Here is a 27714-nt window from a genome sequence, read left to right as displayed (position 1 = left end):
TGTCAGTCTGCAGCCCAGTCTGTCCCCACCATCAGGGGCTCCAGTGAACACCTGATTGACAGAGTAGTTTTCAAAACATTGGAAATCCTTTCCCGCACTGTATGGTGGCCATCTTTGTCTGCTGACGTCAAGAGTCACATCCTCTCTTGTGAGGTTTGTGCCAGGAACAAGATTCCCAGGACTCGCCTGGTAGGTCAGTTGGTTCCATTGGCCATTCCTGCAAAACCTTGGACACATTTGTCCATGGACTTTATTGTTGATTTGCCACCCTCTGCGGGACACAATACCATTTGGGTCGTGTTAGACTGCTTCAGCAAATTGGCACACTTCATTCAGGCTTCCTACCGCTCGAGATCTGGCCATTCTCTTCATCCAACATATTTTCCGTCTCTATGGAATTCCTTCTGATATCGTTTTTGATCGTGGTTCACAATTCATAGCACAATTCTGGAAATCCTTCTGTAACCTTCTCGGAATCAAGATCAGTCTATCATCTGCATACCACCCTCAGTCTAATGGGCAAACTGAAAGGGTTAACCAGTCCATTGAACAGTTCCTACAATGTTATACTTCAGAATTTCATGACAACTGGTCCTCTTTGCTGCCCTGGGCAGAGTTTGCCTACAATAACTCATCTCATTCATCTACTCAAACTTCCCCGTTCTACTGTAATTTCGGTTTTCAGCCCAGGTCCAATTCTCTATATTCTCTCAAATCTGCTGGTATCCCGGATATTCGTTCCACAGCTGCTGATCTCAAAGTAATCTGGAAGAAAGTTCAGTCCTCCTTAAAAAGGTCCTCATTGTCTGCTAAAAAAAATTCGGATCGCCACCGTGCCACCTGCTCATTCAAAGTGGGCCAGAAAGTTTGGCTTTCTACTCGAAATATTAGGCACAGACAGCCTTGTAAGAAGCTGGGGCCTAAATTTATTGGTCCGTTCATGATTACCAAGCAGATTAATCCGGTAGCCTTCAGATTGAAGATTCCTGGCTCACTAAGAATCCCCAACATATTTTATTGTTCTCTATTTAAGCCAGTATTATACCTGAATCAATCCCAGCCTTCAGGTTTTTCTGTGAGAAATAGGAACATACTACAAAAATTTGTTGATTCTCGACTCTAAAAGAGTGCAGGGTCAGGTGCACTTCCTAGTACAGTGGAAGAATCGTGGGCTAGAGGAGCGGTCCTGGGTCCCGCGAAGACGACTGTACGCTCCAAGACATTTGAAGGAATTTTTCCGGAGATTTCCTAAGAAACCTGGGTGTCGGGGTTCCGTAACCCCTCCTCAAGTTGGGGGGGTACTGTCACGAGCCGCAGCGGTACTCACAGCCTCTGCTGCTCACTTCCTATGCTCCCCGGAGTCCCTGCCATCACCATGACGACCAGGACGTCACTTCTGTCCAACTGCGGACCGTTGCCAAGGCAACGGTCGGATGCCTCTGCAGCGCCCCGGCAGTATAGGAAGCCGGGCGCGTACTCGCATTCGTGAGGCCAGTAATTAACTGCAGCCAATGTTGAATTAACAGGCATTAGCCTGCAACTGTATTCCTCAGGGATAAGCCCTGATTGGCCTGTTGGTATAGCAGGCAATTAGTCTGCAGGTGTGTATCTCCCAGGGGCAAGCCCTGATTGGTCTATGTCTGTATTTAAGGCAGTGAGGTCTGCAGCCTCACGGCCGGTTATAGCTTCTGTTGCCAGTCCGCTGACCTGCTCTGTGCCTTGTTCCTGACTGTTGAATATTCTGCTGATTACCCATGTATGACCCTTTGCCTGGATTTGGACCCTGCCTGTGTTTCTCGTGACCTTGACCTCTGGCTTGTTTACCAACCTTCCTGTCTGCTCTTGACCCTTGACCTTGGCTTGCTTATTGGAATTGCTATCTGCTGCCAGCCCTTGACATCTGCTTGGACTCCACTCCGTTTGCCTGGGTTCTCCCCAGCCGGTACACACTTCACGACCCTCTGTCAGTCTGCAGCCCAGTCTGTCCCCACCATCAGGGGCTCCTGTGAACACCTGATTGGCAGAGTAGACTCCGGGTTGTGTTGTGCCAGCTGGAGGGGTTCCTAACATCATTAAGCAAGATAAAACTTAAACCATCTATTGTTCACACTATAAATTGGGAAATATATGCTGTATGTGCACAGCTCAGACTCTACCAGTAGTCTGTGTCTACACAGTGTATCAGTTGTCAGTGCACCTGCATTGTCCAAACAGCCACAAGAATGCACAGTCCCCAGCTATACTGCGAAGCGCTCAGCCAAACTATACACGCACACAAGTGGGACTGGACCAACTATGTTTTATCATTATTATTATTATTATCATAGATTTGTAAGCCTCCACAGTTTTCCGCAGTGCCGTACTGTAGGATAAACAGTACATACATAAAACAGGGACATACAAGGTAGACAAAATAAACGCAGACATGAAATCAAAGGGCATGGGGGACACTGCTCATTAGAGAGCTTACATTCTAAGTGGAAGAGGGTACAGGCGAAATAAGAGAAGCGAGTTTGGCTGAGAGTCAAAATTGGGACAGTTGTAAGGGTGCATTAGTGTGAATAGTGTTATCGGGGATAAGGACACCGCTTAAAAAGAGATGGGTTTTCAAAGAGCGTCTAAAGATTTGAAGTTTATGGGAAAGTCTGATTGAGTCTTGTAGGCGGGAGTTTAAAGTGGAGTGATGGGATAATTTAATGGTAGAGTGATTTCGGGGCTAATAATTAAATGTGTGGATGAGTTTAAGGGTCGTTGAAAAAGTTTGGCTGAGCCGAACAAAATGCGTCGACAGTGAGAAGGGAGGAGAAGCACTGATCACTGGCCTCCCGAGTCTGACGTTGCACTGACAGATCGGCTCCTTTGCTGTTTATTCTTTTTCTACTACGGTGGAGACTGGGTAGTGTTGTTTATTCCTCCAAGCCTCTATTGACACAGGACCTGCCGAAGTACTGTGTTTGTGGATACGTGCTGGATTTAATTGATGGTGGACATCTATTAGGGCACACACGTTCTACGGATGCAGCCCTTCATTACCAGTTTAATTTCCATGACATCGGCTTCACATCATCTCTATTTTGGGATAGTGTCCAAATCTATTGGCTACTATTGGAGGAAGGACTAATTCTAGCACACAAAGTTATTTTAAATAGCAGACCTGTCTATTAGCCTAAGGGCTGTTTATCACTTGGACTTCCGATGCACCAAGACCAATCTTGTTAGTTTTATATTTACATATTTCTACAGACTGTTCTATTACTTGTTTTATATTTGAGCTTTATATCCTATTAATATTTTAGTATTAAATTTCACGTTTTATAAACATTCCCAGTTTTTTCAAATGTTGTCTGCCATAGGATATTTCATCAGAATTGCCATGACACCTTACTTTGGGATTATCATTATATCAAAGCTATTCTTCTGTCTTTTGGATATTCCAAGTGGGTTTGACATCAACCTTTAATTTGTTACAACTGCTGATTAATTACTTTTCTGTGCATAGTTTTTTGAGCGCAGGACACATTTTTTGTTTTGAGGATAAGGGTGGCTATTTAATGTGAAGATTAAGTATTTAGCATTGTGGCTTTTTAGAGAGGGCAATATGTTTATTTATTACATGTAAATAGTAATAATTTAATGTCTGTGCTTGTGAGGTGAAATAGGTGTATTTGTTAAATTTAAATACTATTAATTTAATCTCTGGGGGAAAATATGTTTTTAAAACATGAATACTATTATTTTAATGTTGGGGCTGGTTTACTGTGAGAGAGGCCGAACTATTAAACATGGGTGCTATAGATTTAACATTGAGATTGTTTGGGGAAGGGGCTAGAGTGTGCCTTTATTGCTAGGCTTTCCATATTTCATGTACCTATCCCTTTTTCCAAACAGGATCCAGACAAGGAGCTACTAAACCTAAAAAACAAATAGCAATGGTTAGTGAAAGCTGCTCAATGGTACGTCCAAATTATTGTAACTTAAAAGGACATTCAATCAGGTATATGACTTCTTGTGTGTCACATGTCAGGAAATATCTGATATCATATGAGATTCCTGTTCAGTTTGTAGCGAATATGCTCATACATCTGGTATCTTTATGCTTAGCTGTTCTACAGCTTAAACAGTGTCCACAGTAAAAGAGATCAGATGATTTGGTTAATGAGTGAAGCACTAAATTGTTATTGTTTTTTGTTTTAAAGTGATTGCTTACTAAATTTTCTGTTTTGTTAGTTGTTGTCCCTGTGTAATGTAATTTTGTATTTCTGAACCATTCCTCCTTAATCTCTTAAATTTTCCAACTGGAATGGTCAATGGCCAGTTAGGATGTTGATTACTGATAGCTAAAATATAGCTATTGACATCAACTGTTTTGTGGTATGTTTCTGTTTCAAGTTTATTATTTGCCATGTACAGCTCCAGGTCTAGCTTTGCTCTGTATTCATGGTGGGTCCAGATGTAATTGTCTTTCCAGTGACTCACAAATAAATTGGCATAGCTCACAGGAAATCTGGTCCCCATAGTTGTGCCTCTAATATGTAGCTAAAACGTGTCCTCAATCCAAAAGAAATTATGCTTGAGGATGAAATGGATTCCTGTCAGTATGAAGTCTGCTTGTGCACTATTAAGTAATGTGTCTTTCTAAAGAAAGTAGCTTATACTTTCTAGAGCTTGCTGGTGGTCTATCACTGTGTATAAAGACGTTATATCACTGGTAACTAGCCATAGATCTGTTCTCCAGTTGAAATATGCAATGATTTGTACAATTTCCGTTGAGGCCTGTATATATGATTGCTGTGATTTGACGTATTTCTGCAGGAATAAAATGTGCTGTGAGAGGGTCTGTATAATTGTGTTAATTCCTGATACTATAGGTCTACCCAGTGGTTTTATTGGATTTTTGGTAAGTGGTAAAAAACTGGGCTAACAGAATGTGGTATATTGAGGAGATAATCATGTTTTATTAAAATGCCTAGTACTATGCCACTCTTGAGTGGATTGATCAACTCTTTTTGAATATAGTTGTGGGATCCTATTTTAGAGTACTGTAGGTATCCTTATCTTGTAATATATTAAATGTTTCTGTTATATAATCCACTTTGTTTAAGATGACTATTGCTTACTCAATCTCTTAATTGCCTGGAAAGCGCCAATTTGTGTTTCTATCTGTGAGGGCTTGTTCAGAGTTAAGTCCAAATCTAGCTAGCCTTGGTCAAAAGGTTCTCTAACTATTTTCTTAAATGGACTTCCTCTTCTATTTCATATATTGAGATGTCTGTTGTTGAATGGGTGCGCTCTGCTCTAACAGACAATCCACTGCAGGATACATTCAATACATTTGTGGAATATAACATCCCAAAAGAAAGCACAGGAAAAATATTTATATTATATTAATGTCACCTTTTATTTAATTTTTTACATTAGGATGTCATGAATATCTACTGTACAAAATGCATTTTTACATTTTTGCTCCTGATTGCAAACACGTTCTGACATGCATACACGACCGTCACCACTAGTAATTGGCACTTAAACCCACCCTGTAGCTGGTGCAATACTGGTGATACAACTGAAAAATATGTACCTCCGAGTTACCCAAAACTTGAATAGGATGTTGCTTCATGTGCTGGAGATTGGCACGGTCTTACTGTACATTGACTATATGCCTACGTCCATTCCCCTCCCCATTCCATCCATGAAACCCTAAGCTGTGGAAATGGTCCTTTGCGCTTGAAGATGAATTGGATGTTGCCGCATTCACTGGCGTATCTTCCAGTTCTGGGCATGTACAGAGCGATTTTATGCAAAAAAAAAGAACACAATTATGCATTTACATTCCTTAATGAATCAGGCCCCATGTGTGCAATTTTTCTTGATATATAAATATAAGTATATGATATAAATATTGGTCCTGCTGATTTAGGAGAATAGGCATTGTATTCCTAAAGTTGAACCTGAACTACCTTTGTGAGGAATTTGTTAATGGCATTAGTCAAAAATAAGTAATTAAATGGTCATTAGCATAGCTATATCATTGAACCCCTTCCCCTTTAATATACTGAAATCTGATACAGAACAAAAAAAGCTGAGACTGAGTGCATTTTAACAGAGCAATTTGCAAAGCTGTCAGTCACACGCTGTCGGCTGTGCCCATCCTAACATGGCAACCTGCTGCAGTGGAATTAATTTGATAAAATAGTAACCCTTTGGTTATTTCTTGTATATTATTAAGCTCAGTAATACACAGCATTTGATAAATATTAATATAGTTATATTGGAAAGACGGACAATACCACTAAAATCATTCAGCTACTATGAATTCAAATTTCTAGCGATACTAAATATATGATGTAGCTTAATTACTGTTTTTATGTTCTTGCTGTCTTATAAACTTTCTTTGTCGTTAGAGTGTCCCAGAATGTTACTCCAACCAGCATGTGCCAAATGGTTTCTAAGTAAAGCACTAGTACTGACAACAATGCACGGTAGGGTCCTGATTCATGTTCGAACATACTTCCGTTTGTGCAGCGTATCTTGCATTGAATAGCTCCGCATATGCTCAAAATATTACATTACGTCAATGAATACAATTGCATGGTATTCATGCTTGTAGAAAATGAAATGAAGAAAAGAGATGCCTTCAGCACTATTGGTCTCTCATGGGACAAATAATAAATGGATTACACATAAATAAATAGTACATATTGTAATACCACAAATATAATGATGGAGTAGTAATAAGTACTGACAGCTGAGCTTTTTCTATTGTGTGCTCACGTAATGTCCCACATAAATTGGATCAAACTTAGTGAGATGAGGATATATTCAGTCTTCAAAAATAAAAACAATCACTTACAATATAAACTCTCTCTAAGTTCATGTAGCAGGTTCTTGTGCTTGGCTCGTACCAATATTGGTACATAAGATAAAAACACAATCAGCAAAAAACGCGTATGCCCGTACCGAACAGTAAAATCACATAGAAGTGTGGTAGCGTCCGGAACTGAAGTCATATGGAATCTCTGCAAAGAAGTTGTACTTCGGAAAAGGCTAACAATCTTGCTATCATCCAAAACACCAACGCGTTTTGACTTCACAATAGTCTTTATCAAGGTGATAGATGGATGTGTAATGCGGGTGTATAAATACCGCCATCAATTATACGTGTCACTAGGAGTGTTCCACCCACAAATGGCAATTACAAGTAATATGAGAAATAATGTTCATCAACCTCAATACATTTCATAAATACATGAATAATAACATTACTGAGATCCACAGCATCCAAATCAAATCTAAGAAATAATCTGCCAAACTTCATTATCAAAAGTCACTAATGTGCAAGAACGGAACCAAAAATACGTTCCATATACATAATCCCGATATCAAGTCACGTTATCAAAGGGGGGTTAATGCGCAGACACGGAACTACATGCTTTCCACAGTGGATGTTCAAGGACCAAAGACTTCAAAACTTAATCACGCATGCATAAAAAAATCAAAAGAATAATCTGAATGACATATATCCACTACTAATGAAGTAGTATTAATACTGTGACGGTGTGGATCACAATATTAACACCCGCATTACACATCTATCTATCACCTTGGTAAAGACTATTGTGAAGTCGAAACGCGTTGGTATTTTGGATGATAGCAAGATCGTTAGTCTTTTCCGGAGTACAACTTCTTTGTAGAGATTCCATGTGACTTCAGTTCCGGACGCTACCACACTTCCATGTGATTTTACTCTGCTGTTTGGTACGGGCATAAGCGTTTTTTGCGGATTGTGTTTTAATCTTATGTATGTGTTTTTTATTTATTAATGTCATTTATTATAAACACACTGCACTAGTTTCCATATTTTCCGTTTGCATGTATAATTGGATCGCACATCTCCATTGATTGCATTGCATTACATTGCCGATATCGGTACGAGCCAAGCACAAGAACCTGCTACGTGAACTTAGAGAGAGTTTATATTGTAAGTGATTGTTTTTATTTTTGATATTTGAAGACTGAATATATCCTTGTCTCTCCAAGTTTGATCCAATTTATGTGGGACATTACGTGAGCACACAAAAGAAAAAGCTCAGCTGTCAGTACTTATTACTACTCCATCATTATATTTGCGGTATTATGATATGTAGTATTTATGTGTAATCCATTTATTATTTGTCCCATGAGAGACCAATGGCACTGAAAGCGTCTCTTTTATTAATTTCATTTTCTATTGTTATCAGCTTGTGTACAGCTGCTTTGAGAAGCTTTCAGCTGCAATTGTTATTAACGCGCTGAACACGGATCAATTACTTTTGTCTATTTCTATTCATGCTTGTATGCAATTAATGCGACTGCCTACGACTTGAGAGGCGGAATGGGGGAGTGAAGGGGAGAGCTAATATAAGCCATGTACAGTAAGGGTGGTCCAACACAGATGCAGCCAATTCACCTCCTGTGTTTGCGGTAAGTACATTTGTTTTCATCCGTATCTTTTGCACCCATTGCGTGTCAGTAGCTATCACATAACAACGGTATGCAACTGAGATGTGGCATAAAAATGCATTGCATGTACAGTATGCATTGAAATTTCTTTACGTAATTAATATTAAAAAAGCTAATTTTATATATGAAAATAAAAACTTATATAAATTATTATACTGTTAAAAGTTATTTTAAATTTTGATCAAATAAAAGTTTTATACTCTTTGATGTGAACTTTTATTGTACTTACGCATGTGCGTATACTGCAGTCAGTTCTGTGTTTCTATGTACGGCAAGTACTCTTGAGGTAGACCATGATTCCAATTACACTTGGATTTGAATATGGCTGGAACAACGCTCAAGGTGCGTGCTCTTTTTAAACACGCAACTCACGTGCAAGTTGCTTTTGGACATGAATCAGGCCCCTTATGTACAAACAGCATTCCTGCAGTCATATATTACCTATTGCTTTCAAGGTTGGGCTTACTTCTCTGATACTAGTGCTTCAGGAGACACTAGAGTTCATTTATGAACTGCGCAGTTCAAAATGTTTATTGCGCAATTGAAGGTGTCCTCTTACTCTCTGCCCTCTGGAGGCATATCTGCATCGATAAATGTTCCCAAGTGTGAAGAAAGGCAGAAAAACCATCTTGAGTGTCACACTGTGTAAAAGTTTGAGCATCCCATCAAAAGTTCAACCTTCTACCACTTTAGTCCCACCCTTTTCAAGAAAATTACTTTTTTCAGTTTTTGTTCTAAAATACTACTTGATTTAGTGTCATTAATCAGGAAAATGAGGAGACATTGGAATTGTCTCTACTTTTGGCTTTTTATTACAAAAAAATATATAAAAAATGTACCACTGCATCCCTTTAACACATTGAAATAAACTTGCTCTGCAAAATGAAAGCAGAGCTCCATAAAATTAAATGTACTGTTGCGCCTACTCCACATTTTCCAAGGAACACCATTATTCTTCTCTACACCTCCCCTCTGCCTGTATAAACTTCTGCTCCCTACAAATGCCACCATCTTCTTCCTCAAACCCAAATCCCTTGGCAGAAATGACTCAAATTGAAGAGTACGGTGTGTCCGAGGTTGATTTGGCACTGTACAGTGGTTGTTTTGCGCTTCATGACCAGTTCTCTCAGTTCTAAGCGGAGGACGTCATGTGTTTGTAATAACTACCTCAGCTAAGTGTTTTTTTCCTGGGAGCTTCCAGCACAATGACATTAACTTTTGTTGTTAATAAACCTGCGTGAAAAAGACTGAGCTAGAACAGGCTGGAAGACCTAAGAGTAGTTGTAATGGAGAAATACACCAATACCACTCAATAAGCATGTCGGTGGTTACAATATGTACCCTTCTAAATACAGGGCCAAACGGTTTTCAGAATCAAAATGTAGGATAGATATGAAGTGTGTACAAGTATAATAGAGGTGTCTTATATGGTGAAGTTTGTATGTATAGTCTCATAATTGCATACAATAAATGCAAATGTTCCAGATAATTATAATTAAAATTGTCTCTTTGTAATTAATGTTGATTAATGATGTTGTCATTAATCTCTATAAGGTTCTTAACAGTGAGTCACCATGTGAAAAATTAGTATGTTGCAGAAGATCAGCATCAGATTATCTAATATGGAATAGTAAAATGAATAAAAACAGGAATAGTGTAAAGCCATAAAAACACTTTATTATATATATAATTTTATGCAGTTCAAAAACCCCATTATGACTGCAATTCCATTTTACCCTAGGGCAAGTATTTGATTGACATTTAGTAATATAAATAGGTGTGTAGATTAGCATAACTGGGAGCAAAAGTGGTCCCCATTGCTGTCTTGAATGTCTATAGAAGCAATCAATACATTAAAATAATTATATGTCAATATGAAATGAATACGTTCAGAAATAATTTGTTTGTTCTGCTGTCAGTTCTGTATTGTGCATAAGAATTTTTGCATGCCTGTATCTCTTTGGTATATTCATTCGAAGTAAACAATTATTGGATATCTATACTTTTCCAATAATAATCATTAACAAGCTCCTCTAAATGGTTCACTACAGATGTAGAATTGTTAAGTTATGATTGTAGTCCTGTAACATATTTATTTTAACTTTTTTTTGTGTACAGAGCTACAATCCTATACAAACATAAGCTGATAATAATGATTGACTGTGTATGTTTTATTAATCTACTTTGTATGGGAAGACCAAGTGAGCCAGGTACTGAGGAAGTCCATTAGTAAACTGTATAAGCACCATGACTTCCACAATATGGTTGGCAGTGTAGGTCCCCAGCTGTAGTCACTCTTTGATACAGTCCCAACACCACTGTGCAAGGGCCCGAGACAAGACATTTCCAAAAATTTCCAAAATAGTTAACTCTTTGGCCAAGCCATTTGTTCAGATATAGTCATGAAGGCCTTAGAAGTATCTCCCTCTTTCAACTTAGTGATCAGTGCTGTCACCAACATCTGAGCAGAGTTGTTGGAACCAGCTCAGCTCTTATGTTGTCCACCCCATCCTACTGAATAGCCCTGTTCTATTGGAACAGTGTGAGGAATTCCTGAGACTATGGTTTTTGGTCAAGAACACCTTCTGTGCCAGATGTTATTCCTGTTGTTGTCACAAGCTCCAATCTTGTAACCCTTTTTGGGGCAAAGTGGGCTGTAAGGGTCTCCATGACTTGATTTTACTTCAAACAGCAACTTGTGGAGGGCAGAGCTCAAGTCAGGACTCTGGAGACAGGCATAAAGTTTAACAGCAATTTTATTAGAGCCAAGTGTAGGAACAACAAACACAGCAACACATAAATAGGAGTGTGGAAGATGGAGGATGGGAGTGAAGTTCCTACATACAATAAAAATAGTATTTACACTTGCAGAGAACTGTATAGAGTAAGCCAACATATCACTTTCCTTCCTCTTAGTAGTCTATCCTGCAGTGGACTCCTGGGCCTTATTAAGGCCATAAGCCTGCCCTGTTTGAGGAAGGAGTGGAAATATATCATGCTTCTGGAGAAGTTAACACCTTTGTCACATGTGGCAGACTCCCACTCTCCCACACATGCCCATGCAGAGGGAGCAGTCTGGGAGACTATGGGGTATGGGATCATGCTATTGCAAAATTTCTCACATCAGTCATTAGTGAAAAGGACACCTGTTGCCTACACACAGTAGATGCAGCCATTTTGTAGGCTATTTGGGGAATCCTATTAATTTACTAAGAATTAGTTACATCACTTAGACATTTCATGACCGATGTTCTAGAAGCATGGGCAAAAAATGACTGTCATCTCTGTGTAGCTAAAAAGGTCTCTTTAAATGTCCAACATCAATCCCAAGTTTGCTCTGCCTGAGTTGAATGTAGAGTCAGCAATTAGGTGAGGACACGGAATCCATGGCCAATTATACCACTAGGGATGACACAGCTTGAAGACAAATGGCACCAATGAAAGGTAACATTTTCTTTTAACATACTAGGAATATTTGAATATTTTATCCTGTGATATCATATTGGTAAGTGCTTACCTATTAACAGTATTTTTTAACTGCTGGTGACAGGTCCACTTTAATAATTCATCCAAGACTGCTGCAGTTGTCATTATTGATTAAAAAAGTGCCTTGATGTTACATTTCTTAACACAAAACAGTGCCATATGGAAGAACCTTTAAGAAAAATTGTACACAAGAAAAAGGCATACTTCCCATTTGTCCAGATTCTAAGGGACTGTCCCACTGTCCTGACAAGTTAAGGTTCTAGTGGGGAGGTGGTTTGGGCTGGCCTAATGTTTCAGAAGTGTTAAACACATCCCCGGGTATGTGACAACATCACCATAGTGACATGACCATGCCCCCATCATAGTACAGCCACAACATTATCTGAGCTGTCCTGATTTTCAAAACTTGAATGATGAGAGGTATGAGAAAGTCAGTATTGCCTATAGGAACAACCAGATTCTAGCTGTCATTGTTCTAGTATAGTTTAAAGCAAGATCTGATTTGTTGATATGGGCAGTACCATCTTATTTCTTTGTATCAGGTTTCATATATTTCCCTCATGATGTTTTATGACAAGGGACAGATTCTAATTAGCCAGGACCTATACAGTAGATCAAGGCTATCGCACTTATTCAGATTGCTTGCGTTTGTATGGAAACTCATTCTGTATTCCAGAATTGACATAAAGAATGGCCACACATTCTGTAGGCAGCCCATTTGGTCAATGACACCAATGATATGATCTTAACCAATTTTAAGGTCCACTGTCGCTCATATGTATACACCTAAGGGATTATTTACTAAAGAATGATTTGTAGAAATATTATAAGAAAATCACAATTTATATATTCGATTTACTAAACACAGAATCTATTAAAGGCAACCCAACCTATAAATCAAAAATCAAACCAAAATTACAGAAATCATTGATTTTTCAATGATACAATAGGTAAACCTATGAATTCTTGAATTAGTAAATTGATCTTGTATATTGAGAAAATATTTTCACTGGTTGCAAACAGCAAAATGGAAAAAAAACCTTTTATATGTGTAGAAGATTAACCATTCATCCAATATTATTTCCTTCAGCTGCAGCACTAATAATTCTATTGAAATAAATGGACACATGGAAATGAAGTTGAAAAGTTTTGTCAATGAAGTTTTCTATTGCTAGCCAATAAACATTTACACATCCTACTGTCGTTTCAGGCAAATTGAAAAGATCCTGTATTTTTTTGTTGTGTTTCCATGTTCCTGCCTCAGCTATGTTAAATGTTTTTTATCCTACATAAATGGATATTCTGAATTCTCTATATAACTGTATAATTCATTTGATAGCGTTTTGATTATACTCTATATTGAAAGCTTACTACTACTTAAGTTAATTTAATCGCAGAGGGAGCTTTCAATATTCAGTACAATCACACATATTATTATTATTATTAATTAATTTATTTATAGGCACTACAGATTCCGGAGTGCCGCATGCAGAAGCAAGTAACAAATAGATCGGCTAATACACATAAGTAGCACAGATCAGTGTGAGTAATGCTATGGGGACTCAGACACAGAGTGCAGCAAAACACATGACAGGTCGTACGAGAGAGTCGGACAGTAGACAGACATGGGACAATAGGTAAAGAGGACGCTGCCCGCGAGAGCTTACTCATACAGTTATAGGCAAAAATATTGGCACCCATAGACTATTTTTCTAATAATGCACCATATCTTCCAGAAAACTGCGGAAATTAAAAAATAGTTTGGTATTCTCATATGTCTTTCTTTTGCTTACAATGGAATACAACACTAAAAGCAGAAAAATGTAAAAGTCATAAATTACTCCACATGGAAATCCTTAAATGGGCCAGATAAAATTATTGGCAAAGGGGGTTTTATGGTAGGAAGCCCAGGAGTGCCCCACTGCTGAGAAAGACATAAAAAAGCCAGACTGGAGTTTGCCAAAACACATCTGAACAAGACAAATTCCCTCTGGGAGAATGTCATATGGACAGATGGGACCAAATTAGAGGTTTTTGGTAAAGCATTTCATCCCTATGTTTACAGAAAGTATAGTTCCCTACAATCAAACATGGAGGAGGATCAGTAATGTTTTGGGGTTGAAGTGCTGCCTCTGGCACTGGGTGCCTTGAATGTGTGCATGGCATCATGAAATCTTGAGATTTCCAGGCCATTTTGGAGTGCAATGTTGAATCCAGCGTTAGAAAGCTTCGTTTCTATCAAAGGTCATAGGTCTTTTGAGCAGCACAATGACCCCAAACACACTTCATAAAGCACCCAGGAATGGTCCAAGACAAGACGCTGGACTGTTCTGAAGTGGGCAGTAAAGAGTCCAGATCTAAATCCCACACAAAACAGTTGGGAGAAAACTGCCAGATGAGAGATGCAGAGAGAGGTTGATTGTAGTCATTTTGGCCAAAGGCTGTGCTATCAAATATTAAGTCAATCATTTTGTCAATGCCATTTTTTTTTTAATTTTCTGATTTTAAAAAATATCCAGTATTAACTTGAGAATCAAAAACAAAGGTTATTTATATTAACAGAGAAAGAACTGTCGCAAAACTGTTTTTAATGTCACTTTATGTTTAGAGGAAATTGTGAGTTATTTGAAAAAAAATGCAAGGGTGCCAGTATTTTTGCCCATGACTGTAATTAACCACTCAATTAAAGATTTTGGAATCCTGATTGATGTGACAAACAGCCAAATAAGGGTGCTGGAATATCCAGGCATATGGAAACACCAACAATTTGGAATAGACCTTTCACTGGCAGCATGTTGTTCTAATGTCTGACTACTCTTTATCAAGTCCGTTTGATTTGGCTACTAACAGAACACGCCATTGACCAAGTTTTTCCCATTCATTGTAATGGAGATTTTAAATATAGCACAAACATTCAAATGAATGGGAGTTTCTCTGAGAAAACATCACTGGTGAATACAGCTTTTTAAAACAACAGAGATCACTAAAATTGATGTTTTATAGATTAGAGAGTAGGTCAAAGATTTCCATTTTTTCAGTGCAATTTAAAAAGGCTAAAAATGTGACCGTTAGTAAATCCCCCCTTACAATGGCCAATTCTTTAAAAGCTTGATGCTGTGAATACATGATATAGTACAATTTTCATAAAATGGTGCTTATTTATGACAAGCATATGGAGCCCAGTGAGGAGAAATAGCAGATTTTGCACAAATCTGATTTTGTGTCCAAAGGTGGCATCTATGGATGCAAGACAGCAGCATTGTGGGTCCATATAATAAGGAGGAATGGGCTGATCTATATAGATATGTGTGTTTTGGTCTTAGCACAGCTCAAAAGATGGGGCACTTGGAAGCCTTATATTTAGGGGAAAAGGGGGAGTTAACAGGAGAAAACTGGAGGCGTGATTTTCATGTGTAATGGGCCCCAGAGTTCATTACAGATTTGTAACCATGTTCAGAGCATACTTGTATTTTCAATGGAAAGCCGTGTGCATGCATAGGCACAAACATGGCACTCAGCATGTACAAGCACACAATACAATTATAAACTTTTTAAAAGAAAATCAAAGATTAAAACAGACAGATTGGATATATGAATGACACATATAACATTTGCCCATTTGCCGCTTTTCCAATTCAGGGAAGTGAGTTAACAAACAAGCAGTTAATCTACAGTATTTTGAGAATGTTGCAACATCCATGGGGGAAATTCAATTGTCCGTGTTACTCGTGAGAGTAACACAACCAGCGCTCTATTACCATTACTACGGTAATAGTGCGCATTATTAACGTTAGTACGGTAATTTCAAAGCTGATTTTTGCTCGCAGCTCTGAGAGCCGCAAGCAGAAATCCACGTTAAAATTACCGTACTAACAGTAATAGTGGGCGGACCAATGGGTAAATGTATTATACTCCGGTTTCTTCAACTCCCGCGAGTTCGGCGAGATGACAGCTAAATTTTAAAGCGGCGCTGCCTTGTAAAGGGAAACTTGCCTTTACAAGGCAGCACCGCTTTAAATTTTAGCTGTCATCTCGCCGAACTCGCGGGAGTTGAAGAAACCTGAGTATCATACATTTACCCCCAAGTGTCAATTGAATTCCCCTCCCCTATGGGTGCTGCAGAAGTGTGTATTGTAAAACATAGCATAGAAAGTCTTGGTGAAATAAATGCACTTTCTGGACAATAACTTATCTTTGTATACACTGAAAAGACAAACATTTGTAAGATGTTTGCCTGTCATAAATGGCTTTCACTCTGTCATGAGGTCACACTCAATAATAAATAGCAGAGTTGACATCTTGGACACCATAAATGTCTATATATGGTCTTGTAAATAATAGATTGGATATCCAAAACAGGCAGATATCTCCCTTTTATTACTCTGTTACTTTTCACTACATCACCTATATTTTCCAGGCATTCTCTTGAATGTTCCCTTACAAATGGATGCCCACAAAGGCCATCAGAATGGTAGTGTGACATGATGGTGGCTGCAGGTAGTGGACAAAAAATGGAAACACCTGGGTAAATGAGCGATACCATTTTGAAAGCAAAGGTTTCCACTCATGTGTCTCATGTATTACTTAAGCAAATCACATCCCAGCATGATTGGGGTCAAGTATAAAATTGGTGGGCTGTTCTGGCTGCCTTTAATTATGGATAGTATGAAAAGGGGACTTTGAAAGAGGGGTAACTGTTGGGGCATGTTTGACAAAAGCTTCAGTGACCAAGACAGCTGAACCTGCTAATGTTGTATGATCAATGGCGTTCAAGATGATGTCAGCATGGAATTCAGAAGGAAAACCTACATCAGTGAAGCGCAAATGTGGGTGAAATCGCATAATCCAGGATTGTGATGTCTTGAGGTGCAAGGGAAAACAGGTGAGCAACTACAGATCCATTGACTGAAAATTTGAACCTACACAAGCAGCCAGTTTAATCAAGAATGGTCCCACAAGAACTCCACAGATTATGATACCATAGTCAGTTTTCATAAACTGCTCATCACACCTGGCAATACATGTTTGCGAGTTTAGTGGTTAAAAAGAGCACAGATAATGGACTACCGAGCAGTGGAGGATGGTGAAATGGTCAGGTGAATCATCCAACCCAAAGACCTCTAAAGCCGAGTGCTTCTAAAAGTAAAGGGTTTTGGTGGTTCTGTGATGTTGTCGGGCACCTTTTTCTGGCATGATGTGGGTGAAGGGATTTCCTTTAAAAGGCAAGGTCAATGCTAATTGCTATTTATTGGTACTAAGTGATCATCTTCATCCCATGTAACAAGATTTATTCCTGATGAGCATTTATGTGATATTATGGAACGTGGTGCAATGCTTTCCATCAACTAGGTATCAATTGAGAGACATTTTTGTGGATTCCTCCCTGCACAATTCCAGACATTGGTAGACCACAAAGCATACAGGCCGTACCTTCCACATATGGTGGTCCAACGTCCAATAAGGTAACTTTATATTAGTGTTTCTATTTATTTGTCTACTACCTGTAGATATTGACAGTCAAACTGTGGGGGATTATAGGTAATTGTGATATTGCAGCACAGCACAGTATCTTATCTGTATAAACATGTGCGGAGTCAATTCTTAGCTCAGTTCCACGGTATTACTTTCTTATACAATAAGTGCAACTGTTTAACATTTGTAATATTAATTTCAATCTATGCATATCTTAGTCTTCTGTTAATAAACAAGATGGTACATTCAGAATAATCATATTGTTCTGTCTCATATTGATACTCATTTTTACCTATTTATCTATTTGCTGTTCACCTTTTGCTCCAATGCACAAGGTTCAAGTATACCAGGAACTACATGCCCCAAATACTCTGAATAATATTTGCTGTCTACATAGTTTTCGCTTTCAACATTACGTTTTCTGTCATTATAGCTTAATCTGCAATTTCTTTAGCAAATAACTTTGGCATGGTAATTTCTGACCAAGATTGGGTACAGCATCTATTAATTTATAGTATACAGTACTTTCAAGACTAATACATACGCCGGTCTGAGGTCACCTCTCTAAATATCATTTTCAACATTTTTAAGTAGGTGCCTGAAAATATTTAAATGTCTGCATTCCCAAACGCCACTCTCGGCTTGAATCCTCACCTTACTCTTATCACCTTACTCTATAAAAAAAAATCTGGTTTTAATTCTTCCACTGTGAGAGGCTAACTAAGCAATATGCCCCATGGCGGGGAAAGGCTTAACTGCTGTCAATGTGTGAAAACATTTCTTGTACAGGATACTTTTCATCTTCATCTCCTTCGCTCATGCTGCTGATGGAGGCAGAGGCTGCACCTTTTGGGGATAACGGAGGGGACGGCTTATTGAGCATCCATGGTAAATTGGGTGATGGGGATCGAGATGGAGAACGTTCCCGAGTGGGACTGCTGGTAGGGCTCTGCCTTGGAGAGAGTGCTTGAAGCATCCGCCCGCTCCGTTCCTGGAACATCTGCTTCTGGAAGAAAATAAACACTATAAGCAATGCATTTTGGAATATATTATCTTGCCAAAGTCCATAATATTATTTTTATTTATTGCTGATACACACCAGCCCTGGTATCCCCTGAAGTGTCTGCTTGAATGGCTACTCAACTTAACCGCTGCCTCAAGGTATTAGTTAAACGTACATGCTGATGGTTAGCCAATATGAATTGATTCTACCTTCAAAATATGTCACATTACCAACTTAGACTGGCATTTCTTGCACGACAAGGCTAGATAATCTTTCTAATTTGGCAAGTACCCAGGGACTACTTGGTATTGGTGGTGTCTAGCTAAGCATTCCAGGATTTCTATGGATACACAGGCTGCCTGGTGACAACCGGCCAGTTCCTATGGCAACTATGAAGATTGTTTTTATTCCTTTTGCACATGGAGATTGGAAGCGCATTTTATCCTTTCAGTAAGCTTTTCGGAAAAACACCCCAAGAAGCTCAGTTTACAGGCAAAATAAATTTAACACATGAATGGTTAAAATAAAAAATAGAAAGCAGAATTTGAAACCAGACCAAAATGGTAGGACATTCACAAAAGCAGGGCCCAGGTTTGAGAGGATAAAGATGTTGCTTACCAGTAGCTAGCTGGGAACCTCCTGCTTTTAATAAGATATTCTGCAATGTGTAGTAAAGTAACTGAAGGAGTGGGGGAGAAGTGAGGTGATTTACAGAAGGTGAAAGGAAATGGAAGGGGATTATTATGATGGGGTATTGTTAATTGTTGAATTAAAGGAAGTGTGTAGTACACAGTGGAAAATTGTACCGATATGGACAGTCTGAATGAATGGAGAAAAGGGACTTAAGGATTTTGGAGATGAAGTCGACAATTTGAGGAAATCCCAACGTCTGTCTGGTAGAACCTCATCATTCTTGTGATTGGGTGATTTAAATGTTACATGTATTTATGTTTTACTATTTAAAAAAAGATTCAGAACTCACTCAGATTAAGTCAACCCAACATAGGCTTCTGCAAAGTGGAGTTATTTAAATTAAAAAAAATGATGTTTTGCCTATAAAAATCAATGTATGCAGTTGTTTTTGTGGGCACCACAAAAAGCTCAGTATTGAGAGCTTGAAATAAGTAATACAGTTTCCAAATTCAAAAAATCCATTATATATGCACTTCATGCTTACTAGGCCATGTTGGCTGTGGCATTTTTTACACAGTTATTTAGTACTTTAGGTTACGCAGTTTGTACAAATTATCATTTACACTTATGTAATAGATAATAGGAGGGTACTAATGCCAACTGTAATCTCATTTGTCAAGCATATAAGTGATTGTTATAAGCTACTTACTGGTGAATATTACATCTGCTAACAGTCCATGTTGAAATTGGGTTTGAGCCGACATGGATGTGTTTTGGGAGCAGTGAGAGTGCTGTCTAACTTCGTTCTAGTCTGGAATGTTGGCAAGTATGGAATATGAATGTAAGTGTAATGGGCCAGCATAGTGGGATTTGACAGGTGTTGATCATGACAGATGCAATAGATATGTATGCATACAATACAGCTCATGTATTACATACACATAATTAATAACAATGGCCCACATGAGTAGATCTTGCAGTGTGGGTCATGTTTACTTATTTCTATGACAAGTCACAGATATAGGTGTAAGCATTTTTAGTATCTTGTTACTACTTAAAATGTTTAGAACTGCCTTTTTATATATTCGTTAAATGATATATAAGTGATAAATGTTTTGCAGTGGGAGGGAATAGAATAGCCGGCAGTCAATCGGATCATCTCAATGTTCACATCATGATAGAGTATTTTAAGAGATGATGCTCCTGATCTAGTGGTAATTGTGACCTGTCTGTTTTTATAATTTTATTAGAGATGACAGGACTGAATGTGACAGTGGCAATGTTATTATGTGAGGAAGAGAATGGAGGCAAGAGGGAAAAACAGTCTGGGAGTTGTATAGTGGACTGAGCAGTGTCCTCCAACAGTCATATTGATGTGGGAAGATAGTGGTGTCAAAGAAGAACTTAACTTAAAGAAGCAAAGTGTTGTCAATTGACTTCACGCTATCAGCAGGCCTAAGGACAACATTCACTGACCATTGCAGACATTGGGGGATCGTTCAAATTAGGAGGATTTATGTTTTACTTATTGAATTAAAGGCACATTCCATCCAAAATGAAAATTGCATTTTGGGCAAAATTAGCCTTCAAAGGGGTTTACCCACTTACATATAACTTTAATCCATTGGCTTGTACATGCCCCCATGCAACTCTTACTACATATTTTTTCTTTCTAGCTTTCTTCTCTAATTTTCATATTTATGAATTTATACCATCAGCTAGTTATGTTTATTTTTGTTGCCTGTGTTATGACACATCTCTGTTGCTCTCTCTGGATCACAACCCAGGGCAATGAAAATAAACAAATGAACCTAATAATACAAACACATAGCTGAAAAGCTGAAAAGGAAGCTTTAAAGAAAAACAATGCATTTAACAAACGAGAACAATAAAAAAAGATTTATGTGAAGGTTGAAAGACCTCTTTAGTGATGTAAGTGCAATAGGGCAAAGGAATTCATGAACGTACCCAGGCACCATCAGGACCAAATAACTCCAAAAAATTTCCAATAAACTCCCTTGACTTCTCCTCCCACTTCTGAATTAAATCGTGACTTTTTTCTTCTACCTTGTACACAAATTCTTTTGATTTTTCTTCCACATTCTTCACTTTTTCTTTCATTTTGTCCACCTGGTTTTGAAATCTGTATTTTTTCTCCTATTGATAAAACATTTTAAATGAAAATTATATTAAGAATGTTAAAATTATTTCACAATATCATACTCCTCAACAGATTATTCCTATCTAAACCAGCAGAGTGGAAGTGACAGGCTGCAAAAATGAATTGTGAGGACAGATGATTCACCATGGCAGCATCAGTGACCAGTGAGTTACAGCAGGACACTATGCCCTTATAATTAATTTAAGACATAAATTAAGCTAAACCAAGTGGTATTTTAGGAGAAAGGGGAAAACTAAAATAATGAAGAGGGTTGTCCTAAATGGGTTGTAAGCTTTACTTTTATGCTTTATTCTTTCCACCATGTGTTATGAGTAGCGGTTATAGCGATGAACTTCCAGAACAAGAGACAGATGTCATTGTCTATAGCAGCCGTCTTTCCTGTAGAGCTCTATATGCTCACAGGTACTTGGATGCCCCAGAACTTAAGCTCTAGCGTAGTGGAAGTTTATATACTATACTGCAACTGGTGAATTGGAGGCGGTAACCAAGATAGGAGCGGATTGTCAGAACAGGCCGGGGTCAAGGTCCGAGGCTGGAAGAGAGGTTACATACAAACCAAAGGGTCAGGGCTGGCAGCGAACAAGCAAGTCCTGTATTCAAGCAGAGGTCAGGGCCACAGGCAAAATAGCAAAATCCAATATTCAGGCAAAGGTCGGGGCTATAGGCAATTAGGCAAGGTCCAAAGTTCAGGCAAGGGTCACAGCAGGAGATCAATCAAAAGTCAGAAGACAAAGTAGCAGGTCATCAAAACTCTGACAGTAAACGCTATAACCGGCAGGGAGGCTAAGCAGTCCCTGCCTTATAAACATATGGGAGCCAATGAACAATGAGGAGCCACAGGGGTAGCAATCAACCACAGGAGGCTGTTAATTAATAGGGTGTATAGTGTGCACGCAGCTATCAAACTAGCCAGGCTGTGGCGGTGAATGTCAGGAGCATCCCAGCTGTTGCCCTGATGAGAGCCGGGACGCGTGGGGAGAAATGACGTCCCGGTCTTCATAGCGATGGCCAGGACGGGAGGCACCAGCAGACAACAAGCCACAGCGGTCTGCAAAGAAGCCGCGGCTCATTACATCATGCACCCATAAATGTTCAACAGAGCACTTATTTGGGTGTAGTTCCATAAATTAGGATGTGGGTATGCTCTTTGTTATGTAATTAGACACATTTCTTGTAAACCACACCAACATATTTTACAGTTTGTAAATGACATTTTCTGTCTTAAAGGTGTGAGATTGAACTTCAGTTGTCTATAATAGATTGAGAAGGAAATAATTCACTTTTGAAAAAGCTGCAGAGTTTAATGTCAGGTCATCACTGTACAATGTATCCTACCTTCATGCCTCATATATGGACATTTCAATTTGGGGGTTTAGTGTCATTTTAAAAAAAGGCTCTTGTTACCTTGGTACCATCAGCAAAATGGCACAAGGTTATAGAGGGTAAAGAGATAAATTGTATCCCAATAATCTATTGTCTGACAAATTTCTACCAAAAAATGATGAACAATGTAAAAAATATGTTATGCCACTAGTGAGTTTGGATTTAAAATTTTCAAAACAATTGTATGCTATGTGTGTAGGCAACCTGAATGATCATAATTAAACAACCTCTTTCCTGCACATGCTCAAAATATAATTTTCATCATATTTAGATCATTCTATGTGTGTACAAATTGTTCAATGAAAAGATTGTTTATAAAATGTATTTCCAATAAATAACATGGACCCTATGTGCCTATGCTTACATCGTGCTGTGTTAATGTGATGTAGTACTCTCACAGGGTTTTTTTTAACAGTAAAACATTACTATAGGTAATGAGACATTAATACCGGTATTATGTGTGCAATTCATTTAGGTTTAAGAGGGGATTATGGCACTAATCTCTCTAGAATCCATCAAACTGTTGTAATAATTTATGATTTGAAATGTCGATGGAAATTTATAGCCCCCAATCTTCACTATAAAGCTATAGCAAATGAAAAGGGACAACTTTCTTAAACACTGTGTTTAACAATGAAAATAGGAATCTACCAATTGAACCCACGTTGTCAACAGTCTTTATACTTACGTTTATGTAACTAACGTTTAGTTCTTTTGCAGTGTAGCCTCTCTGGAGGTTGCGCCTGGCATAAACATCATAATCACGGACGATTCTAGTGATTATGTCGGACGTTGAGATACCTTCTGTCCTCTGTGTTGGTACAAACATGCCTGTCACAGAGGGGAAAGATTAACTGTATCATAGGATTTTATATGACAGCACTTCCATCTTTAAAATAAGAAAATCCACCTCTGTTTTGAATGCAGTAATACTATTGACTAAGCACAAATATTGTTTAATTCCACTGATCATAGAATAAAAAACATGACATTTTTTTCAAATGTATAACAAAAAATGTGAATAATGTGCACACAAGGTAAAATAGACACTAACTAGAAGAATAGTTTATTATCATTTTATATTTCAAGAAATACTTAGTAAATATATATATATATATATATATATATATATATATATATATATACAAGTTAACCCGTGCATGATACTCATGCATACACATGTGTGTTCATGAGGTAAAATTACCTCACGAAAATGAGTTTGAGCCCTCAACTCGTAAATTTAGCCTTTACTACCCCTCCCACGGGGGGAAGGGGGATGATGGAAGTTAACTGACTTCACTATTCTAATTTTTTTGACAAATAATGTCAGTATACCAAATTTCAGGTCAATTGGATGAGCCCTTTCTGAGAAAATAGTTTTTTCCACACACACACTAACACACGCCGCTACACATGCAGGGGCGGATCTAGAAAATGTTTGTACCCGGGGCGATGTAAGGGGGGGGGGCGATTTAGGCCCGCCCCCTTTCCGACTTCTGAGGCTGCCGGCGGCTGCACAGTATGTGCATGTCCGCTCGGCAGTGACAGGCAGGGACAGTGTGCTGCCCGGCTGCTCTGATTGTGTAAAACACAATCAGAGCAGCCGGGCAGCACACTGTCACTGCCAAATGGACCTGCACATACTGTGCAGCCGTCGATAGCAAACCCCTGCTAGGGGGGGGGGGGCGATTTCCCCGATCGCCCCCCTTCCTGGATCCGCCACTGTACACATGTGTGTTCATGAGGTAAAATTACCTCACGAAAATGAGTTTGAGCCCTCAACTCGTAAATTTAGCCTTTACTACCCCTCCCATGGGGGGAAGGGGGGATGATGGAAGTTAACTGACTTCACTATTCTAATTTTTTTTTGTCAAATTATGTCAGTATACCAAATTTCAGGTCAATTAGATGAGCCCTTTCCAAATCGTAAATTTAGCCTTTACTACCCCTCCCACAGGGGAAGGGGGGATGATGGAAGTTGACTGACTTCACTATTCTAATTTTTTTGTCAAATAATGTCAGTATACCAAATTTCAGGTCAATTGGATGAGCCCTTTCTGAGAAAATAGTTTTTTCCACACACAGACTAACACACGCCGCTAGGCTTTTATATTATAGATATATATATATATATATATATATATATATATATATATATATATAATGTAATTTCCTGCATTTATTTATGTGAGCAGGAGAAGAACGTTGGCTATATCATTAATGAACACAAATTTACCAAATTATCATGAATATTGGTCAATACTATGTGACACTATGTAGTATTAGCTTTAATTGTATGTTTTTGTTCTTGTACCTATCAAAGTCGTATAATTGAATGAACGAAAGTATATTGGTTTAATATTGGTTTGCCGTGCGTATTGCGAAGCGTACGCCACGTGTTACGTGGCGTGGTGCGTTCGCACGGTAAAATACGCATGCACACACTCGCATTACAACAGTTAGTTATTTATATAATTTCATATTGGTTCTGATACACTGTAATTCAGGAGCAGATAGTATTCGGTTTATTATTAGTCTATATATATATATATATATATATATATATATATATATATATATACCGTATATATATATATATATATATATATATATATATATATATATATATATATAGTGATTATATGTACATTGTAGTGTTATTAAAGGTTTAGGTAATAGGAAAGGTGTCATGCCTGATATCATATTGAAGCCCTAATCATGAGCAGCTGTCCGGTGCAGTCGGCGAAGAGATCGCACATTGCATACTTTAGTTATTGATATTAGAGAGTAAACCTTTGTATGATACTGGCTATGAAAAGGAGCAGACCCCCTGGAGAGAAGACCCCCACCTTTGGATTCCTTAGATTGAATCAACCTATTACCTGTCTGGCCTGGACCCACCCAACGTCTGGACCTATAGAAACCATCTACGTCATCTCTATTGTTCACAATGAAACACTGACTGTATATATATTAGCTGCATCTCACTGGGGCCTCAGTCAACTCTGAAACAATATTCTATACAGAATATTGTCCATCGGGTCCCGTGGGTACGCAGCGTGTGCAAGCGATTGCATTGGTATGTACTTATCTTTTGGTATTGGCTGTGCTGTACTGTACTTTATCATAATATAATAATGTATTGAAAATGTTGACTATTTACATCTGTTAAAATAAATCACTTTGTGCTTTGGAAACACAAATCGAGGTTCGACAATCGTTATTGGTTAGCGACAATACGCACATAACAATTTGGGGGCTCGTGAGTTAGGAGTTACGTTACCGGCAGGTATGCAACGCTTACGATATTCGGTTCCTCAACAAAGGGTGGATTGACGGACGCGTCGCATAAAGCAGGAAAGAATTTAATGTGTTCAAGACCTGTGGTTCACTGTGTGTTGCGAAACCGAATGTCCGTTGTTGCATAGACTGAAGGAACGCTAATTAGAATCTAGGGACAAGAAAGAAAAATGTTTCTTTTTATTGTCGTTTTACGTTTAAAGTGTATTACATTGCTGTGCGTATGTGTATTTCCTGTTGTGCGTACGCGAACTTCCGGTAGATTTGCCACGTGGTTGAACAATCGTTTTGATAGTTATTATATGCATAGTATAATTACTTGTGAAAGCCTCTGAGACATTATTACGGTTGTTGGGAACTTTCAATTTTCTGCGCAGAAAAGGTGTATAGTGTGCGATTTTGTAACGTAGATACACTGTTTATTGTTGAGGTGCTCAGTTGCTGTCTGACGAGGCAGATTGCCCAACTTAAGGACGGTATACAGGGCAGGTATACCGAATGCGAAAACGTGTTTTTCGCAAAGCGCTACCAATAGATCGCAAGGTTTGCTAATAATTAGTATTGGTAGGCAGTGCGATCTGATCGCACCGTTAGTGCGAATTGGTGAAGCAGCTAGGAGGAATTATACTGGAAAGGCAGGTTGATTGTATCGACTTTGCGCTCCCAGCAATAATAAACTCAGCAGATTTTTGTGGTTGAGCCAGGCTATCGAGGAGCTGATAGCCCTTGGGGCCCACAGTGATATTTCTGTATTAGGGATCCTCGCCTGGTGCGAGCAAAGCGAGTGAACGCAGCTAAAGGAAATACGTTCACCGAGCATTATAGATCTCTAGCGGTGAGTATAGCAACAGAGTTGAAATTATTAGGTGGAAAGAACAGAGCATTGCGGTGTGTCTGTATTTCACATTTGGCCGGAAGGAACAGAGCATTGCGGTGTGTCTGTGTTCCGGGTAGAAAGTATATTGTTCAACATGGGTGCTAGGCATACGCTAGAGATTGCCAATTTACTGCCTAAGGAAGGTCTTATTGAGTCAGCGAGATTTCTCATGTGTGCAAAATATGGTGCATACGCAACTATGTATTGTGACACGTGGGTCGAAATGACCAAAGATTGTGATAGGCCTTTCCCAACAACAGGGAGTTTTAATGCAGAGGTACTAAATACCGTAAAAGATAAAGTACGGTTGATTAAGTCAACGAAAGTGAGAAATGCACATAATCATTGTTTAAAATCGTGGCAAATGGAAGGTAGCACGTGGCAGAGCAGCAAACGCACAGCGGAAGTGAGTGTAAGGAAAAACATGTGTTCAGCAGAAGTAAGCGTACCGGAAACAAGCATTCCGGAAGTGTGCGTTGCAAAGCGTGGCGAACTGAGCGCAAACACGCCCCCGATAAATTCGGTTGGGGCGGGAAGTACAGCCAATACCAAAAATGTAAAAACTGTAACTAGTAAGTTGTATGTTGTTTTAAGTAACGTTAAAAGTAATGTTTCAGGAAAAAGAAGAGGAATGGTCCCACCAGCAGGGGCAGCTGCTGAAAGTGGTGAGAATAATGAAAAGGTTAACACGGGGGGAGACATCCATTGTACTGCAGCAGCAATTTCAGCAACTAGTTTTAGTGATTTGGTAGACTTACATCCTGTCTGCACAGCAGCAGTTCCCAATGGGAAAGCAGACAGGAATAGTGATGTTCCCTTAAAACATGTAGCAAAGCATGATCCATGCACTAGGTCTGAAACATTTTCAATTTTGTCTGA

The 27714-nt window shown here is 38.7% G+C and overlaps 1 protein-coding gene across 1 annotated transcript in view; it reads right to left on the bottom strand.

Moving 5' to 3' along the window:
• Positions 1-11237: 11237 nt before the first annotated feature.
• PCYT1B (phosphate cytidylyltransferase 1B, choline) overlaps positions 11238-27714 on the bottom strand; it is a 117993-nt gene continuing 101516 nt past the window's right edge. The window contains exons 6-8 of the mRNA XM_075196516.1: positions 23347-23489; positions 21062-21250; positions 11238-18460 (exon numbers count right to left, since the gene is read on the bottom strand). Coding sequence (XP_075052617.1) covers positions 18209-18460; positions 21062-21250; positions 23347-23489 — 584 coding nt within the window. The 3' untranslated portion in view covers positions 11238-18208. The remainder of the gene's footprint in view (positions 18461-21061; positions 21251-23346; positions 23490-27714) is intronic.

Source organism: Mixophyes fleayi, chromosome 2 (assembly GCF_038048845.1).
Source record: "Mixophyes fleayi isolate aMixFle1 chromosome 2, aMixFle1.hap1, whole genome shotgun sequence".
NCBI lineage: Eukaryota > Metazoa > Chordata > Amphibia > Anura > Limnodynastidae > Mixophyes > Mixophyes fleayi.
The sequence above is the reverse complement of the archived record's forward strand: the minus strand, read 5'-3'. Positions and strand labels throughout refer to the sequence as shown.